This window comes from Lepidochelys kempii, chromosome 10, assembly GCF_965140265.1.
Source record: "Lepidochelys kempii isolate rLepKem1 chromosome 10, rLepKem1.hap2, whole genome shotgun sequence".
In the NCBI taxonomy this organism is placed as follows: domain Eukaryota; kingdom Metazoa; phylum Chordata; order Testudines; family Cheloniidae; genus Lepidochelys; species Lepidochelys kempii.
Window position 1 is genome coordinate 63,093,096 of NC_133265.1, and position 20,249 is coordinate 63,113,344.

The 20,249-nt window shown below is 41.1% G+C and overlaps 1 protein-coding gene and 1 long non-coding RNA gene across 4 annotated transcripts in view; one reads left to right on the forward strand and one right to left on the reverse strand.

Annotated features, from left to right (window-relative positions):
• Window positions 1-399: 399 nt before the first annotated feature.
• On the reverse strand, window positions 400-1,779 carry LOC140894938 (uncharacterized). The gene is made up of 2 exons (XR_012153999.1): window positions 903-1,779; window positions 400-601 (listed from the first exon to the last, which is right to left on the reverse strand). It is a non-coding gene; the product is annotated as an uncharacterized lncRNA (long non-coding RNA).
• A 54-nt stretch (window positions 1,780-1,833) lies between these two features.
• Window positions 1,834-20,249, forward strand: part of AP4E1 (adaptor related protein complex 4 subunit epsilon 1) — a 33,437-nt gene continuing 15,021 nt past the window's right edge. Inside the window, exons 1-11 of one of the 3 annotated variants that reach the window (XM_073303871.1) lie at window positions 1,834-2,047; window positions 5,001-5,072; window positions 6,269-6,392; window positions 13,421-13,494; window positions 13,903-14,024; window positions 14,893-15,052; window positions 15,628-15,794; window positions 16,502-16,575; window positions 19,336-19,458; window positions 19,553-19,662; window positions 20,079-20,218. In XM_073303871.1, the coding sequence (XP_073159972.1) occupies window positions 1,892-2,047; window positions 5,001-5,072; window positions 6,269-6,392; window positions 13,421-13,494; window positions 13,903-14,024; window positions 14,893-15,052; window positions 15,628-15,794; window positions 16,502-16,575; window positions 19,336-19,458; window positions 19,553-19,662; window positions 20,079-20,218 (1,322 nt within the window). In that variant the 5' untranslated portion in view covers window positions 1,834-1,891. The remainder of the gene's footprint in view (window positions 2,048-5,000; window positions 5,073-6,268; window positions 6,393-13,420; window positions 13,495-13,902; window positions 14,025-14,892; window positions 15,053-15,627; window positions 15,795-16,501; window positions 16,576-19,335; window positions 19,459-19,552; window positions 19,663-20,078; window positions 20,219-20,249) is intronic. The other 2 variants (XM_073303874.1, XM_073303873.1) reach the window with 2 other exon arrangements.

The window sequence follows — 20,249 nt, forward strand, 5'->3', positions numbered from 1 at the left end:
ATGTTTATTGCTGAACCAAGTTTAAAAAAAAAAAAAAAAAAAGAAGCAAGCTTTAGCTTTTGATAATTACACTCTTCAGGTTACAAAACAGAAACTGAACTTTAACAGAAACTGATTCAGATTTAATAATTTAAAGGTTAAAAGGGGCTTCTTAAAAACAAAAAAGATCAGGTATTGGGTAGGATGTTTCACTCCTTACTTACTCGGTCTGCATTTACACTGACAGAAAACTGTCAATCAGAATTTAAAACAAGATGGAGGAAAAGAACAACCTTAATATACAACAAAAAGAAACTCTTCTTAAATTAATCGTTATTTACAAAGTAGATGCTTACTGAATATTATGTGTAATGTGTCTGGAGAGAATAATTTCACAGTACAAAAGAAAACAATCACAACTGAGAAAATGATCGTCCATTGCTACGATCTCTCAATTTAATTATGAAATCTGAATCAGCGTGTGATTGTACATTTTGTTTTTCAGCCTTATCCATGCTGTTCCCATTGAAGACAATCACAAAACTCCCACTGACTTCATTGTTGAAAGATCAAGCTCATGTCCCACGGTATACACACATTTCTTCACTTTCAAGAGCGGATGCTGTAAAAACAAATTTTTCATCTCTAAATGAAAAACTACTGAGAAAAACTTTAACAAATTAGCCCCCTGGGGCATTTTAATTTATTTCTTTGGGGTTTATTTTGTTGTTTTTGCTACTGAAGAAAAAGAGAAAAATCTCTTATTGATATTTTCCATTGGAATAAAGGATCTGAAAATTCAGTTAATTCTGCTACTTAACTTTAAACTCATTCTTTTCAGACTTTCACAGATGAATAAAGACCTAAAAGCATGTAACTGATTTGTCACAGCTTTTGCACATCAAAATAAGTATTTTACTAACCTATCCCAACCACTGCGTCCCTCTCGGGTTGGCAGGATGAGTGACCATCCTAGGGTTTTGAGATTTTGTGAAAGGACTTATGAAGAGAGGTTACCTAAAGCAAATCTTGCCAAGTTTCAAAACCTTGTGCGAGCAGTCCTGTCTGATTCCAGGATCCTTCTGTAAAGACTGAATCCCCTAGCTGTGCGCTCCAGTTTAGAAAGCGGTGTTTCAGCTCCACCTTTAGGTTTAGCAAGCTGTGTGTGGCAGGGTGTTGGGAGTTAAGGGAGGCCAGGAAACCTCTCAAAGAATTGGGCGTTGCCACTCACCAATGGTGATCAGTGGCGAAAGCAGGGAGCCGCACAGCAGATGGCCAGCTCTGCTCCCTCACACAACTGAGCCGTGTCCATATGCAGCCCACTTGCTGTGCCGAGGTGAAGCTGATGAGCAGGGCACTCTCCCCTCTCCGTGCCGGAGGGAATGCCAAGTCTCCATGCCCCCCAAGCCCAGACAAGGGTCCTAGGGGGAAAACCAGAGTTGACAAGAGCAGCCCACAGTGCTAAAGGGGCGGACTCCTACTCTGGGCCGGGGCCTCGGCCCACATGCTCAGCCCGCTGGGGTGGATCCATACGGCCTGTGCGGGAGAACTGTATAAGCTGCCGCCCGCAGGGGCTCCTAGGCAGCGCCTCGGGCCCCAGCCCTTCAGGTCTGCGGGACCAGGCCTGGTGCTCAGGCGGGGGTCGCTGCTTTCCCCAGGGCTCCCTGAGGTCCCACATCACCTGGCGGGGACTCGGGCTGCCTGGAGGCCAGGAGCCCGCGGCTCTAGGCGCCTCTCTCCCCGCGCCAGCAGCGCCCCAGTGTCCGCTGGCCGCGCCAGGCGCCTCAATAAAGTTTTTTCAGTCCGGGAAACCGGAAGTGCGGGGCGGCGGGGGCGGGAGCAGGCCCTGCCCTTCCGGGAGGCGGCAGCCTGCGAGTGGGGGGCCGCCGCCGGCGGCGGGGCTGGGCCGGGTATGAGCGACGTGGTGGAGCGGACGCTGAGCGCGCTGCCCGGCCTGCTGGGGCAGCACGACCCGGGGGCCGGGCCTGGCGGGGGCCCGGGTCGGTTCTCGGCCACCTCGCGGCTGGGCGGCTTGATCCGGAGCATCACTGCGCTCTCCTCCAAACATGTACGGGCTGGTGGGGGAGCGGGGTGGCTCAGCGGGGCTGGGCCCTGGCCGGCCGGACCTTCTCCCCTGTCAATTGTAGCCAGTGATGAGCTGCCAAAATCTTAACAGCAGGTTCCCTCCTTAGCCCACGAGGGGGTCGTTGTCCACCCCCACCCCCTGGCACTCCTGCCCCATCCAACCCCCCCCCCCCAGGACCTCTATGCCATCCACCCCTGTCCCCTGACTGCCCCCAGAACCGGGCAGGAGGGTCTCATGGGCCATTGTAGTGGGTGCCCACCCCTAAGAGCCAGAGGCACCTGCTGGGGGGCGAGGTGGGGAGTCCCAGAGGTGCTTATCTGGGGCTGCTCCCAGGAAGCATCTGGCAGGTCCTTCTGGCTCCTAGGGGTGGGGGAGCGTAGCTTGGGGGGGAGCAGGGGGAGTGGCCATTCCCCTACTGATCACATCAAAAGTTTTGCTTTAGGCACGGACTCTCTGGGTGCTCCAGGGCTGGAGCACCCACAGGGAAAATTTGGTGAGTGGAGAGCACCCACCGGCAGCTCCCTGCCCCGCGCCCGGCCCCAGCTCACTTCGCCTCCACTACGCCTTCTCTGCTGAACGCGCTGACCCGCTCTGCTTCTCTTCCCCCCCCCGGCTTCCCGCAAATCAGCTTTTTGGTGGGAAGCCTGGGAGGGCTGAGAAGCAGGCGGCAGCTTTTTGCTCAGGTCAAGGGTGGCAGAGGTGAGCTGGGGTGGGGAGTGGTTCTCCTGCGGGCCTCCCCCAGGTTACCTGCTGCAGCACGGCCGGCCCTTCTCGCGCCTCCCTGCCCCCCTGTACCTCCGCCTCCCTGGGCCTGAGTGCAAAGCCGCTGTCTGCTTCTCAGCCTGCCCCGGCTTCCTTCGCGAACAGCTGATTCACTGGAAGCCTGGGGGGGGACGGAGAAGCAGAGCGGGGTGGCACGTTCAGGGGAGGAGGCGGAGACAGAGCGGAGGTGAGTTGGGGCCGGGGGTGGGGCGGGGAGCTGCCGGTGGGTGCACTGCACCCACCAAATTTTCCCCTTGGGTGCTCTAGGGCTGGAGCACCCATGGAGTTGGAGCCTAAGGCGCCACTTTTGGCCAGTTAAATTTAGAAGCCCTTTTAGAACTGGTTGCCCTCCTGGAACAACCGGTTCTAAAAGGGCTTCTAAATTTAACAACCCGTTCTAGCGAACCGGTGCGAACCGGCTCCATCTCAACACTGATTGTAGTCATGGCCTTGCACCCCCCACCCCAGGCTGAAAGCGAGCGGGGAGGCTGGGTCCGCGGTTTCCCTTCTCACCCATGTCCCTGGCTTCCCGTGCCGCGTGTGTCTCATGTTCTGGACAGGCGTGAAGCCACGGGGGTCCTTGTCGCCAGGTATTAGAGCAGACGGGTTTTCGGCCAAGCAGCTCCGCCCGCCCCTGCCGTGGGTGGGGTAGAAAAGCCTGAATGTGGAAGGTCAGCAGGTGTTGGCAGCTGCCTCTGGGGTGAAACACACCTGTTCAGCCCTGCTCAGTAACATACTTTTCTTTCTACCCACCCTGCCTATTGATATGGCCCCAGTTACAATAGAATCTGGGTGCCTCATAGGCTTTAATTAGAGTGCCAACCCTTCAGGATTGTCCTGGAATCTCTAGGAATTAAAGATTTTGGAATTAAAGATTGTCATGTGATGAAATGTCCAGGAATACGTCCAACCAAAATTAGTGACCCTACCTTTAATATATTTATACTTAGTATGCTTACTTCACCTCTGGTAGAAAAGTGCTGTAAATCCCTATTTTACAGACTGGGAGCTGAGGCACCAAGAGGTTAAATGGTTTGTCCATAGTCACACAGGAAGGCAGTGACAGAGCAGGATCTCAAAGCCAGAGTTTAGAGCCCTACCCATTGGACCATCTTTCCAGTTTAGTACAGGGAGTAAATATGAATGCAATACACAGTGATCAGTTTTTGTTAGAGTAGGTGTAAATAAGATGATGTAACTTGGCCAGGATACAGAGATAAATCCCTTTATATTTCTAAGAGTGCGTGCTGTACAAGTGGGCAGGACCTTAGTGTTATCTGTCGTCCAAAATAATGCATTGTATCATTCCCTGACACCATGCTGTGTATTATTTCAAATACTGATTTAGAAGAAAGGGTGTTACTGGCTGAATTACCAGTGTAATTGTCTAGGCACTAGAGGTCTCATCAAAGGGCATGTCTACGCTTACCTCCAGAGCGATTGATCCAGCAGCGGTCAATTTATCGCATTAGTGAAGACGTGATAAGTTGACCGCCGAGTGCTCTCCCGTCTACTCCGGTACTCCACCAGGGCAAGGGATGCAGGTGGAGTCGACGGGGGAGCGTCAGCAGTCGACTTACTGCAGTGAAGACATCGCGCTAAATAGATCTAAGTACGTCAACTTCAGCTATGCTATTCATGGAGCTGAAATTGCGTAACTTAGATTGATCCCACCCCGCTAGTGTAGACCAGGCCTAAGTCCTAACTAGGGCCAAGTTTGCTGAGCTTGCAAAATGGCTGCAGAATGCAGTTTTTGTTTTGAATGGCATGTATTAAAACTGTGCACTTTAAAATATTTTCCAAGTCCAAGAATATAAATGAAGTACTGTTAGACCCTTTTAAATCAATAAACTTATGTATACTGTAATACAGGCCAATGGAAGAGTGAGCAGATGAAAGTGTAGATATGGAAAGTACCATTTTTTGTACTTTAAAAAAAACAGTATATGGAAATCTAGTGAAACCCTTTGAAGCTGTAAATCTAGTGAAATTGGAAGTGTAATAGCTTTGTAATATTATTTATACAAAAAACAAATGAAGAACGTAAGATTATATAAATTATTTTTGATAGAATTCTAATAGTTCATGCTTTCCTTGCCATCATCTGTTTCTTTTTTTTAACCCCTCCAAAATTATGCAAGATCTTAAAAATGTTTAAATTATTCTTTTATAGGAGGAAGAAAAATTAATACAACAGGAACAAACTAATTTGAAAGCAACAGTTTCTGCTCCCACTACAACAGTTGTAAGTTTTAGTTACTACGCTATTTGCATAGCTGAAGTTGAAGTATCTTAGTACCTGGCTGTCCTCACGGTGGTGAGTTGACCGCAGTGGTTCCCCTGTCGACTCCGCTTACTCCTCCTGCCGAGGTGGAGTACAGGCATCGATTCAGGGATCGATTTGTCGCATCTAGACGAAACGCGATAAATCTATCCCCGATTGATCGATCACTACCCACCGATCCAGCGGGTAGTGAAGACGTACCCTTAGAGTTCTCCTGCCCATCTGTTTGTGCTGTCTCAGAACACTGGTTCTACCATCTGTCAAGTTACCACCCACTGGTTGCTTGAGATTAGTCAAGGAATTCTCTAATGGAGACCAATCATTACAGATTTCAGACAAGCATGCTTCTGTGTTCATAACAATTACCTTTCTAACCTAGCATGCAGTTCCATTGTATATGCAATCTAGGGATTAGCTGTACTTGAAAATTAATTTGGATTAAGGTAGCATGTGAATTTAGAGAGTAAAAGTGGTTCCAGAATAACTCCATGTGTGGATGCTCTTATTCCGGAATAGGTCTGTCCACACATGACGTTATTCAGGAATAATTATTCCCGAATAATTCGATGTGTATACAGACCCTTAGTATGATATCTGTCTTTTTGCGACATTGTCACACCGCAAGATCATGTTTAATCTGTCAATCATTATTGGCTTTATAAAGTTGTGGTCCGCACTACAAAAATGTTTTTTAATAGAGAAAGTATTTAGTGGAACCATTCCTCTTCCATTTGTGACTGCACTGACCACTTTCCTCCCATTGGTGATACAACAACAGTGGGATGTGGAGTAATTTGTGGTATTGTACGTACGGTAGTACAGTGCCTTGTGACTATTCATTTTAATACCCATGATGGTCATAATTTTGTTTTGATTGTAAGGATGCCACTCATAACCAGATAACATATTTATGCATGGAATTTGATGAAGTTCAGTTGTAGTTTAACTTAAATTTGTTTTGAAAGATTAGTATCACATCAAATATTGATAAACTTTCATTTTAGAAATGTTAAATTCTGTGTTTAGAAAAAGTAGTGCTTTTTGTTTATAATATATACTTGTCAAAGTCTCAAACCTCAATATGTTAGAGCTGTAAAAAGGAACAGAGCACTTATAACTATTCTAAATTTCGTAATATTTCATTCTTGGTATTTCAGAGACTGATGAAAGAATGTATGGTGAGACTAATCTATTGTGAAATGCTGGGATATGAGTCCTCCTTCGGATACATCCATGCTATTAAGCTAGCACAACAGGGAAACCTTTTAGAAAAAAGAGTTGGTATGTGTATAAGACTGGTATATCTTAATATTGTGCTCGAAATTGCCACAAATGTCCCCTGAAATTGGGTTGGAAGTCATAGTAAATACAAGAACTGGTTGAAAGTTTATTTTCAATATGTTTTCTTTTTGGGGGAAAAAAATTCAACTTAATATTTCAAAATTTGAAAATACAAGATTATTTTAGTTTTAAGGAGTTTTAAGTACCTGGTTGAAAAATGGGTGCAGAGGGGAAACCATAAAAAAAACAACAACCCACCACCTTTGTATTATTTAATAATTTTAAATATCCGCTCTAGTAAACAGGAGACACATATAAGCATTTTCATTTAAAGGATATTTCAAAGAGACACATTGGCTTGAAGGTCAATTTCCATGTGGAAACTTTATATATAGTTGTCATAAATAACCTCTTAAAATAATGTAAGTGGAATATTAAAGAGACAATATTTAGTGGAGTAAGAGTGCTGGTTCTCCAACATTCAACTGTATTTATGTTTTTATAGGGTTTTATAATCTTTTCTTTTCAATATTAGTGCAGTTCCCTTTAAGCATATTATTCCCTGTCTTTGTACACATCGGTCACCGCGGCTTAGAGGTGGCTTGTGACAAATGAGGCGAGAGGGAAGATAACGAGAGCGCCAGTGCAGAAGTCTATGGAGAAATCTGACTGATGGTGTAAAAGAATTTTTGAAATTTTACACCACATATTGTATGGGTAACAAAACAGAGATATGAAACTCTTCTTTATCTACAAAGTCTTATCAGTAGATTTGTTTCAAGGAGTTGACATTCTGATTAATCTGGGGTATCTCCAAGAGGTTGCTGATTCAAGTGTCTTAGTGAAGACAGGTTTCAGAGTGGTAGCAGTGTTAGTCTGTATCAGCAAAAACGATGAAGAGTCCTTGTGGCACCTTAGGGCTCGGCTACACTTGCAAGTTAGAGCGCATTAAAGCAACCCCTGGCGCCCTAACTCCTGAGGTGTCCACACTGGCAAGGCATGTAGAGCACCTGGACTCTGCAGCTGGAGTGCTCCTGATAATCCACCTCCACGAGAAGCCTAAAGCTTGCTGCGCCCTGGCTGAAACGCCCAGGCGTCAGTGTGGGCGAAGTGTTGCATTACTGCGCTGTGATTGGCCTCCGGAAACGTCCCATAATCCCCTGAAGTCAAGTGGCCACTCTTCTCGTTGTTTTGAAATTGGCTGCAGGCATGTGGCTATCCCCTTTCAAAGCTCCGTTTCTGACCGCCAGCATGCTTATCTGCTCTGGAACAAAGCAAACAATTAGTATGGAATGCTGCTGTTGTGAGCGTGTGTGAGAGGGTGTGGGTCTGCTGCTATCTGAATTTACGAGACAGCATGCTGACACGCTTTCAGCCCCCCAAAATACACTGTCTCTCCCCCCACATACACACAACACACTCCCTGTCACACTCTCTCCCCCCATCCCCATTTGAAAAGCACATTGCAGCCACTTGCACACTGGCATAGCTACCACAATTCACTGCTCTTTGTGGCATTGCAAGAGCTGCTAATATGGCCATGCCTGTGTGCTTGCAGCTGATAGTGTAAACACATAGCAGCATTTTCTCTGCTGCGTTCTCCGAAGGATGGTTTAACTCCCAGTGCTCTACATCTGCAAGTGTAGCCAAGCCCTTGGAGACTAACAAATTTATTTGGGCATAAGCTTTTGTGGGCTAAAACCCCCTTCATCAGATGCATGGAGTGGAAAATACAGAGGCAGGTATAAATACATACCACATGAAAAGATGGGAGTTGCCTTACCAAATGGGGGGTTAGTGCTAACGAGCCAATTCAATTAAGGTGGAAGTGGGCTATTGTGATTTTTCCTCCGTTGGTATTCACCCCTTCTTGTCAACTGTTGAAAATAGCCCACTTCCACCTCAATTGAATTGGCTCGTTAGCACTGATCCCCCACTTGGTAAGGCAACTCCCATCTTTTCATGTGGTGTGTATTTATACCTGCCTCTGTATTTTCCACTCCATGCATCTGATGAAGTTGGTTTTACCCCACAAAAGCTTATGCCCAGATAAATTTGTTAGTTTCTAAGGTGCCACAAGGACCCATTTTTTTTAGTGAAGACATTTCTTGTGTTGCAGAGAAAATAGTTCAGATGTGGGCCAAATTATCTGCATCCACAATAGCAAGGCAATATATTGGGTAAAATAACTGTTAGGTTTTCTGTGTTTGAATTTCAGCTGGTATAATTCACAAGCACTGGAGTTGGATAAACCTTGTATCAGAAACTGTAATTTTAGACCCATGTCCTTCCTCACTATTGAACACCAGTGAAAAGGTGCTCAGTGTGATGTTCGTAGGAATTGTTAACACCTTGTGGAAGGCAGGGTGCAATCTCTTTTGAAGACTACTTGTATATGGTCTCTGATCAAGAGATTATTTCTTGACATTGACAAACTGGCTAACTGTCAACCAGTTTCATATCTTCCCTTGTAGGTAATATTATTGAGAAGGTTGTGTGAGACCAATCTTTTAGTATCTAGATGCCTCAGATATCCTGGACAAAAAAACAGCACTTGTTGCTTTGGTTTGAGGATCTACTAGTAATGGAGAATGAGTAGGTGTCTATGTTGATATTTTAAAGTTGTTCAGTTGTCTTTGGTACTGCTGACTCTACATACTGTTGTATGCAATGGTGGACAGGGATCTTGAGTGTCTCCATTCTTTCCTGGGTGAGCGGTCCCAGGGGGTTGCATTAGGGAATTGTTCATCTGCCTCAAGGGTTCTCTTGTGGAGTCATCCTCCATCTTGTCACTCCCTTTGTTTGGGGTGTGTGTGTGTGTATTGATTGTGTAGTGATTTAGTCCTAAGTTGAGCACAGGATCTGGTCCAAGAGGTGAATATAGCTGGGCTGCTTGGTAATAGTGACCATAATATAATTGAATTTCATATCCCTGTGGCAGGAAAAACACCACAGCGGCCCAACACTGTAGCATTTAATTTCAGAAAGGGGAACTACACAAAAATGAGGAGGTTAGTTAAACAGAAATTAAAGGGTACAGTGCCAAAAGTGAAATCTCTGCAAGCTGCATGAAACTTTTAAAAGACACCATAATAGAGGCTCAACTTAAATGTATACCCCAAATTAAAAAACATAGTAAGAGAACCAAAAAAGAGCCACCGTGGCTAAACAACAAAGTAAAAGAAGCAATGAGAGGCAAAAAGGCATCCTTTAAAAAGTGGAAGTTAAATCCTAGTGAGGAAAATAGAAAGGAGCATAAACGCTGGCAAATGAAATGTAAAAATACAATTAGGAAACCCAAAAAAGAATTTGAGGAACAGTTAGCCAAAGACTCAAAAAGTAATAGCAATTTTTTTTTAAGTACTTCAGAAGCAGGAAGCCTGCTAAACAGCCAGTGAGGCCCCTGGACGATCAAGGTGCTAAAGGAGCACTCAAGGACGATAGGGTGGAAAAACTAAATGAATTCTTTGTATCAGTCTTCCAGGCTGAGGATGTGAGGGAGATTCCCAAACAGCCATTCTTTTTAGGTGACAGATCTGAGGAACTGTCCCAAATTGAGATATCATTAGAGGAGGTTTTGGAACAAATTGATAAACAGTTGTAAGTCACCAGGACCAGATGGTATTCACCCAAGAGTTCTGAAGGAACTCAAATGTGAAATTGCAGAACTACTAACTATAGTCTGTAACCTATCATTTAAATCCGCTTCTGTACCAGATGACTGGAGGATAGCTAATGTGATGACAGTTTTTAAAAAGGGCTCCAGAAGTGATCCCGGCAGTTACAGGTTTTTAAGCCTGACTTCAGTACTGGGCAAACTGGTTGAAACTATAATAAAGAACAATATTGTCAGACGTATAGATGAACATAATTTGTTGAGGAAGAGTCAACATGGTTTTAGTAAAGGGAAATCATGCCTCATCAATCTACTAGAAATCTTTGAAGGGGTCAACAAGCATGTGGACCAACAGGGTCCAGTGGATATAGTATACTTAGATTTTCAGAAAGCCTTTGACAAGGTCCCTCACCAAAGGCTCTTTTGCAAAGTAAGCTGCCACAGGATAAGAAGGAAGGTGCTCTCATGGATTGGTAACTGGTTAAAAGATAGGAAACAAAGGGTAAGAATAAATGGTCAGTTTTCAGAATGGAGAGAGGTAAATAGTGGTGTCCCCCAGAGGTCTGTTCTGGGACTAGTCCTATTCAACATATTCATAAATGATCTGGAAAAAGGGGTAAACAGTGAGGTGGCAAAATTTGCAGATGATCCAAAATGACTAAAGATAGTTAAGACCCAGGCAGACTGCAAAGAGCTACAAAAGGATCTCAGAACTGGCTGACTGGGCAACAAAATGGCAGATGAAATTTGACGATAAATGCAAAGTGATGCACATTGAAAAGCATAATCCCAACTATACGTATAAAATCATGGGGTCTAAATTAGCTGTTACCGCTCAAGAAAGAGATCTTGGAGTCATTGTGGATAGTTCTCTGAAAACATCCACTCAATGTGCAGTGGCAGTCAAAAAAGTGAACAGAATGCTGGGAATAATTAAGAAAGGGATAGATAATAGGACAGAAAATATCATGTTGCCTCTACATAAATCCATGGTACTCCCACATTTCGAATACTGCATGCAGATGTGGTTGCCCCATCTCAAAAAAGATATATTGGAATTGGAAAAGGTTCAGAAAAGAGCAACAAAAATTATTAGGGGTATGGAATGGCTTCCGTATGAGGAGAGAGTAATAAGACTGGGATTTTTCAGTTTGGAAAAGAGATGGCTAATGAGGGATATGATTGATGTCTATAAAATCATGACTGGTATAGAGAAAGTAGATAAGGAAGTGTTTACCACTTCTCAGAACACAAGAACTAGGGGTCACCAAATGAAATTAATAGGCAGCAGGTTTAAAACAAATAAAAGAAAGTATTTCTTCACACCGTGCACAGTCAACCTGTGGAACTCCTTGCCGGTGGATGTTGTGAAGACCAAGACCATAACAGGGTTCAAAAAAGACCTAGATAAATTCATGGAGGATAGGTCCATTAATGGTTATTAGCCAGGATGGGCAGCAATGTTGTCCATAGCCTCTGTTTGCCAGAAGCTGGGAATGAGCAACAGGGGATGGATCACTTGATGATTACCTGTTCCTTTCATTCCCTCTGGGGCACCTGGCACTGGTCACTGTTGAAAGACAGGATACTGGGCTAGATGGACCTTTGGTCTGAGCCAGTAGGGCCATTCGTATGTTCTTATTCATATACATATACACACACACACATACCCTGAACCAGAAGAGAGGCAGATGAACAATTCCATAATGCAACCCCCTGGGATATATATTTGAGGCTTCTAGGAGAGTTAGTGAGATGGCATGGGCTCTCATGTCTTCAGTACGTTCATCTCCTCTCAGTTGATCTTGCCATTGTGGTTGAATGTTAGGTGGCAATCTAGGCACAAATGAGAACAAATTAGTTGAGGCCAAGTCCAGATATGACACAGGCAATGTTGGTAGGTTGGGAAAAACCTCTGAAGTGGCTGGCAGGGATTATATCGGCTTTCTTGACTGCAGGGTTGTGCCCATCACATTGTAACCTCCTATTTCGTTGAAGTTTGCCACTTGAGAGTTCAGTTAGAAAACAACTGCTGTTGGACAATAAGGTAGCACCTGTTAGTTACCATGAAGACTGCTTTTTAAAAATCAATGTCTGGCCAGAAAGCTGTGGTTTCTTCTTTGCAATATGGAATTTGCTACCATAGTCCATGTCTTTATCACTTACTGATACTAGACTACTGCCATGTATTCATTGTAGGCTACACCTGAAATTAATTCAGACACTGAAGGTAATCCAGAATGCAGTGATCTGATTGTTTAGAGGTTTATCATGCCAGAAGACATTTCACCAGTGGCTCAAGACCTATCTATTGGTTCCTTTGTGGAATCTAAATAGTAAAACCTTAAAAGGCCTGAGCCCTGCCTGTCTGAGACCCACAAACAGTTCCACCTTTTCTGGATAATCACATGGGATCAGAAGAGGTGCTTATTCCATCAGGGTCCTTGATTCTGGAATTTAGTTCCCTCCTTAGTTCCACATGGTTGAAGTCTGTGACCTTCAGGCCATGCCCCAAGCCCCATCTGATTTCCTGGGTATCTGAGGAGGGTGTGGGCATGAATGGGGTTTGAGCTGTGATAGAGGATTTGTTTGCTCTGCTATAATTATGTGGGTTGATTTGTGCTATTTGATTGGAATGACCAGTTTTAACCAATTTTTTGTGTTTGATTGTGTTATTTTAATGATGTCACAGTACCTAGAGCTCCTTTGAATAGGTCTGTTTTATAATTACCAATCCAAATAAATAGAAGAATAACTTAATTGAGTAACACTGGAAAATATATAGTGTTGAATTATTTAATGTAGTAAATAAACTGGGACACAATAATTCACTTAAAACTAATATTTGCTATATGGTGTCTCCGTCCTTAAAAATGAAGTGCAGGCTGCTTATGGGTAGTTGTCTGGTCTACGGAGAATATAATTTTTTTAGTGTGGGGAAAAAAGCATTCATTTTCTAATGAATTGTCTCTTGTATGATGTCATCCTCAGCGCTTTAGATCTGACAGCGTTACAGAGGCTTCTTAATTTTGGACACAGCTTGTGGGTTTCAAGTCCATCCTTACTGAACAGTACGACCAGCTAAATATCTCCAAGCAACCAGATGATAAAAAACCAGTTAATTTAAAACTCTGACGTTAAAAAAATAGGGTGCATCTACACAGCAAACCGCCCATCCCGCACAGCAGCGAATCTGAGTCAGTTACTTGGGCTCTGAAACCCACTGCTGCAGGGTTTTCCCCCCTTTTCTCGACTTACCCACAGAGATCCTATAATCTGCCGGTATTTTCACCGATGATTTGAGCCGTCAACTCTTGTGCTCTGGATGTCTTTCGTTTTCCTGTTAACATTTGGAAACAGTTTATAACTGGAAAAGCTGATGGAGGTTTTTTGTTTTTTTTTTCTTTTGTAGGTTACTTGGCTGTTTCTTTATTCCTCCATGAAAATCATGAACTGTTGCTTCTGCTTGTGAACACAGTTGTGAAGGTACAGCTTTATGGGAGGTTTGGAGAAAAACATTACACTAACTTTTTAGGCCAGTGCTTTTCCAAGTATAATGCCAATTAATTCTAAACTGTGTATTCATTAATAAAATCTACTTGTTTATCAGTTAACACTGAAATAAGAAAAATGACTATTCACCCGAGTTTCTTATGGGATTCTAATGTATCCTTTTGCTGTGGTTATAGTTTCAAGTTCTGTAGCAGTATTAAACAAATATAATGAAAATGTCATAGAAAAATTGAACAATCCCTTAATTAGCAGAGCATTAGAGAGCAGTGCTTCACAGTATAGCATAAAAAGTGGAAGCTTTCCCACATTTGGCCTTAGAAATGAAAAGTTTCCCATAGTTTAAATTAGAAATGACCATTTTGTTGTCTTAATGACTGACAGGACTTGCAGAGCACTAACCTGGTTGAGGTGTGTATGGCACTTACTGTTGTCAGCCAGATCTTTCCACGGGAAATGATTCCAGCTGTACTTCCCCTCATAGAAGACAAACTTCAGCATTCTAAGTACGTATTCACTAAGAAGGATTTCAAGCATTGTTATGAACTTGGGATGTCCTAAAATTTAGATATTTTATTTCAGTACATAAATATTTCTCTTAAATACTGTTTTTGCTCTGAATCCTTCCTTAGTCATTATTCACAACTTTGTGTTCCTTTCCAAATTTTCCTTTTTTGTCTCTCCCTGCCCTACCCGCTTTAGTTTGTGCATTCTTGATTGCATAATGAATGTCTTTTGTTTTGCTTAAGCATTGTTGATGGATAAATGTCATGTAACTTTATACATGTGGAGATACTGTTATACAGTGTATGTGGGTTAAGAAGTGTTTGTAGTATAAATGGAGTAACAAATTGTACCCTTGGAATTCAATACATCACAGAAAGATCTATGCCTGATTTTTGGAGAAGTTGAGCATGCGTAAACCCCACTGAAGACTGGTGAGGTGCAGGTGCTCAGCCCTTTGATTGTCAGGCCTTGTAGTTAATAACATTACATACAGAGCTAGCACAGTGTACATGCTAAACTAAAAGGTAGCAGAAGCATGATCTAACTCCAGGAACTACTAAACGCTACGCTTTCTGTGCCACTGACTCATCATGTGACCTTTGCCAGATTACTTATCCTCTCTCTTGTCTCGGTATCCTCATTTGTAAAACTTGAATGATAATATTTAACTATTTCAGAGGCATCCTGATGTGATGATTAGTTTATATTTTAACTAACTAGCTATAAAAGTGGGAAATGTTACAAAGTCAGTAGTTTTCTTAAAAATAAAGTCTCTATTTCATAATATAGAGAAACAATTTAGGTTAAGTAAAGCTTCTATTTAGGGTCAAGTTGCTTGATCTTTTAAAGAAAAATGTTTCTCTTTAGGGAAATTATCCGAAGAAAAGCAGTTCAGGCGTTGTATAAATTCTATCTCATTGCTCCCAACCAAGTCCAGCACATCCATGACAAGTTCCGGAAAGCCCTGTGTGACAGGGATGTTGGAGTCATGGCTGCTTCTTTACACATTTACCTTCAAATGATTAAGGTAGGCTGAGAATTAGAAGTCTAATTGAACATATAGGCTGTTTTTTAAAATGTACAAACAACTGTAAAATTGTTCTGTAGGAAAATCACTCTGGAAAGATAGTCTGTCAACTTGTCTTCAGATTACCACGATTCACCTTCATAACTGTACTATATTCATTAGCATTCCAACCCTTGACAAAAGCCCCAGCTGACCATTTTGGAGTCTGACCCTGGTGATCAGCACCTTTGGCATAATGGCTCTGTTTTTAAGTCCAAAGTTTAGGTTTTTTTTCAGTGTGTTATAGATTATGCTGAGGATTGCCTGTGAATTCAGTGTACCATTGCAAGGGAAATGCTTTCAGTCATATTCACTGTCTTGTTAAAAATACAGAGAAAACGCTTAAAGCTTAAAGCAAAAAAGAGTTGATGTTGGGGTTTGAGAGGAAGAAGTGATGGATTAGGAAATGGAATAGGATAGGAAATTATTAATTGAATAATAGCTAATAAGACTATATTCCTGTCATGGCTTTATGGTGTATTTCTGAGGCACTGTACTTAAAATATTTGAATTGTATTTCTCTTTTCCTTGTCTAGAAAAATGCATCTGGATACAAGGACTTGACAGAGAGCTTTGTAACCATTCTAAAGCAGGTAGTGGGAGGAAAGCTTCCTATAGACTTCAATTACCACAGCGTGCCAGCACCATGGCTACAAATTCAGCTCTTAAGAATACTGGGGCTGTTAGGAAGAGATGATCCAAGGTAACCAGTTTCTTCTATGTAATAAATTCTTTGCAAATAGAAAGAATACACAGTGAGTCATTATTTTGTGGTAATGCATAACTTTTACTGTGCTTTCGCAACACAAAGGAAAATAAAGGATTAATACATCCTATTTGCTCTTCATTAACAAATACTGTAAAAAGTGATTTATTGAAAGTTGTTATACTTGACTTGTTTCTCAGCTCCTATGTGGGTCAGGCAGCTGATTATGGGATATGTGGTGAGAGACGCTTGTGGACTTGAGATCAGAATTTCCATTAATTTGGTTGATAATATGATCACAGTGAAAATCCAAGACAAGACCGTGTAAAAAGAATGCTGTCCTTTGTAAGGGTTTAGTTGTTTGTGTTCTTTATTCCTCTTAACCAAAAAGTCTGTCTTATTTACTGATCAGCAAGGAATGTATTTTTAGTCTATTTTGATGCAATAGATGGCTTATTTGAAAGTAGCAAACATCTTGTGAGATGCCATTTAGAGCCAGATTGTAGAGCCCTTACTCGCGCTAATGAGAATTAATTAATATGAATAGTCTCATTGAAATCATGTGGAGCAGCTTGTAGGATTAGGATGTTGTTTTTTTACTAAACAGGTATATACAAGTGGGGGGGTTTTGTTTGTTTTTTTCGATTAATTTACTGGGCTTCAAATAAAGTGAGAACTTTTTTACAATTTTTATTTTGTAACAGGACAAGTGAATTAATGTATGATGTTCTGGATGAGTCTTTAAGAAGAGCAGAAATAAATCATAATATTACATATGGTGGGTGAGAATATATTGTATAAGTACAAATATTTGCAAAGAATGAAAATGTAAGTGTTTAGTTATTGTGCTGTTGACATGAGTAACTATGTATTCTTTTGTTTAGTAATCTGGTGAGGTCATGAATTTGGGTATTGTGACTGGTGAATTATAAAGCAAGGAAACATAATGTTAGTAATGTTAACACATGAACAGAAATTACATATTCCTGTATAATGTAGTTTTGAAATGTTTTTGAAGTGAAGAATATTTATTTAATGGGAAACAGCTAAATATTTGTAGATCCAAATTTATAGTTAGTAGCTAACTTTAAAAAAAAAAAAAGTGATACTGCCTTGTGTGTCAGAAGGAAGGACTGGACTTCAGGTTTCTTTAAAAAAAAAAAATAATAATAATCCTCCACATGATTAGTAGTTAAGAAACTTAACAAAAAGTAAGTGTGTGTGTGCGCACGCGCGTACGCTATCCTTCCTTTCACAAACACATTTGTGAGCTCTTGAGTTGCACTCTAGAACCTCCTGTTAAAATTAGTTCCAGAGCTCATTGACACTGATGCCTATGAAAGTGTGTTTTGACATAAGGCACTACCGTTAATCTTATAATTATTGCAAACGGCCATATTAATTTACTCTCTAAAAATATTTGACAATAGAGCAGAATCAACAAGAAATAATACTTTCCAACTCATAGGGGCATTTTGCAAACTATGGAGAGTTTTAAGGATGTGTGGGTAGGTTGGCTTTTTGCTATCTTTCAAGAACAAATATCTAAGGTTCTAGAACACGAAATTAACAACTGTTCTTTTACCCTTAAAAAATGTAGTAGTTCATGGTTTTAAAACGAAGCCATAAATGTTGCCAGCGATCGATGGACAATTAAGATGTGGTGTTGTAAGTGGCTGAATAACAGTGGAACATATGCCCCAAAGCTCTAGGAGTCTATTTTCTTGACTAAGCATTAATGAAAGTGAGGTGCACGTGAAATGCTGAATACCCCCCCTCTTTATTTTATTTTTTTGGCAAATGATACGCTGATGAAACATCTGTCAAATCTTACAACCATCCATTCACTGTGTTTCGCTTTGCTTGTATATCAGAGGTGTGCTTTTATGCACAAACAGCAACATCGACATTGAGGGGTTTGTTAGTGTATGATGGATTTAAACATGCAACTCTCAAGAGAGTTAATGTGCATAAATTCTCTGCACAGTGAGAGGAAATTGGATTCCCAAGACTGAGTGTTAAATACTTTAGGGATCAGAGTAGACAACCATATGTGAAAAGCCTTATTTTGGCACTTATCAAGTGAAATGTACACAGAGAACAGAATTTACATGTGCGTTCCTTTGCTCACCATATGTTAATTGTTGATAAAGTGCTAAAAAATCTATGATCCAAGCCAATGTGAAAATGTTAAAATCTCTGATTTCTTTGTTGCAATATAGCCAATTCTCTAATATTAAAAGCCGTACCTTGAAGACATTCCTAGCTTGTTGCATGTAGCTGCACAGTTAGTGCACATACCTTTCTCATATTTAGTTTAATTGCTAACAATTGATGGATTCTGGTCTTTTCATCTGGTTGCTAACCTAATATGAGATGTGGAAAAAACATGTGAATTGCTGTTATGGTCCTAAATACCAATTGGCAATCTAACTTGGATATTGAATTTTGCTATTGACTCACCTTTATTGGTGCCCTAAAAGATTGATTTGTATCTCCTTTCCTTCACTTCACTAGTTTTCCCATTTAGCTTTTCCCAGCAGAAATATTTTTTTTCCCTCAAGAGGAATTATGCCTCTGAGCTCTTGTCCCTTTTGTCTATGTCATAAGGTTTGTTGATCTTGGTTGTTTGTAATGACTTTGTAATTGCTGCTGTGATAGTCCCCAAGTCCATATGAATGTGCCTTTCCTGAAAGTCAGTCAGAATACAGGATGGTGGAAACTTCTGTTCAACAAAATCAATTCAAACTTTTCCATACACTAAACGTAAATGGCAAACTAGTTTTAGATAAATTTCTCTCCCTAAAGACTTAATAATCCATTGTTGGACCCCAAAGTCCTGTCTGTTGTTGACAGAGAAGTATATTTTTGTGGTGTTGTGTTTTTTTAAGTTAAACTACTGAGCTTCTGCCCACCCTTTCTGCAGTTCATCTAACCATCCTACTACATAAACTGTATTAGGCTCCCTACCAGATGCCCTCTGTTCGCTTTCATGTTACTAACAATAGCTGCTTGTTAAATTTTTCTACATTAAGACGCAAACATCATCTTCCTCTGATGTCATCTTCCTGGTATGTGGATGATAAAACAGAGAAAATACTTCCAGTCACTTGTGCAAAGTAATTGAAATCCCACTCTGCAATGGTGGCTATGTACCCAACCTAGCCATTGTCCAGCTACATTATTTGGCCTCTTCTAAACAGGACAATCTTGATATCTCCTCTAGTTGGGTGAATCACATTCATGGGAGATGCAATAGGGCTATTGCTTGCCTGAAAGAAGGAAATTTATTCACATCTAAACAGTAACACTTGTTTTAAAATATTTCATGGGATAATATTTTAGATCCCAGAAATCTACATGCAGCACACATATCAGATTGCTTTAAAATATTAAGCCCAACCCCTTTCCAGAGAAAGTCGTCATTTGACATGAAGATTTTTTACTTGTATGTGCTAGCTTTTTGATGAAAATGCATTGTTATAGAAATGTATATTCTTAAATTACTGCCGTTTACCATTTGTTGTTTTCCCACCAGCTATCTTATTTGAATGTGTACAAACAATTTATACCATTTGCCCCAAATCTGATCTGCTTGAGAAGGCTGCCAAATGCATTGGGAAATTTGTTCTATCACCTAAAATTAATTTGAAGTATTTAGGTAAGGATACCTGATCATCTCAGCAAGAAGATTTTAATCTGATCATGTGTATGTGATCTCTTGTCATATCTCTGTGCAATAATTTATTTTCTAGGATTAAAGGCTCTGACCTATGTTATCCAGCAGGATCCAAATCTGGCACTTCAGCACCAAATGACAATAATTGAGTGTCTGGACCATCCTGATCCTATCATCAAAAGGGAGGTAAGTTGATTTTTGAACACGCACAAAGAGGGCTTAATGTTTAAGGTCCATGCTATATTAATGTCATTTTAGAGTAAATGCCCTTAATATTACAATAGTGGTGTCATCAAACAAAGGCATGTTTATATTGTTCGGCTCTCGTAACTATGTGAAAAGAATTCTATAGAAAATTTGGTCCTCTTTATACTCTTTGTTTTCTCCTTTCCTTTTCTACAAATCTTATATTTCATTCTAAAAACAGTCTAAAAACATTTCTTAAGAAGATAAATGCCAGTATGATTGGAGAATAAAACAATATATTGTGTTTAAGATTTTTGTCCAATTTGGCACTATGTACTAAGTTCCTGTCTGTGTGTCACTCCTGTGTTGTGTGATTAGAGTTACTTAAATGTTGTTTCTTTTGTTTTCCCCTTCAGACATTGGAGCTTCTCTACAGAATTACCAATGGGCAGAATGTAACCGTCATAGTTCAAAAGATGCTGGACTACTTAAGACAAAGCAAGGAAGAATATACCATCATCAACTTAACTGGCAAAATAGCAGAATTAGCTGAGAAATATCCTTTTCTTTTATTGAAGATTTAGAGC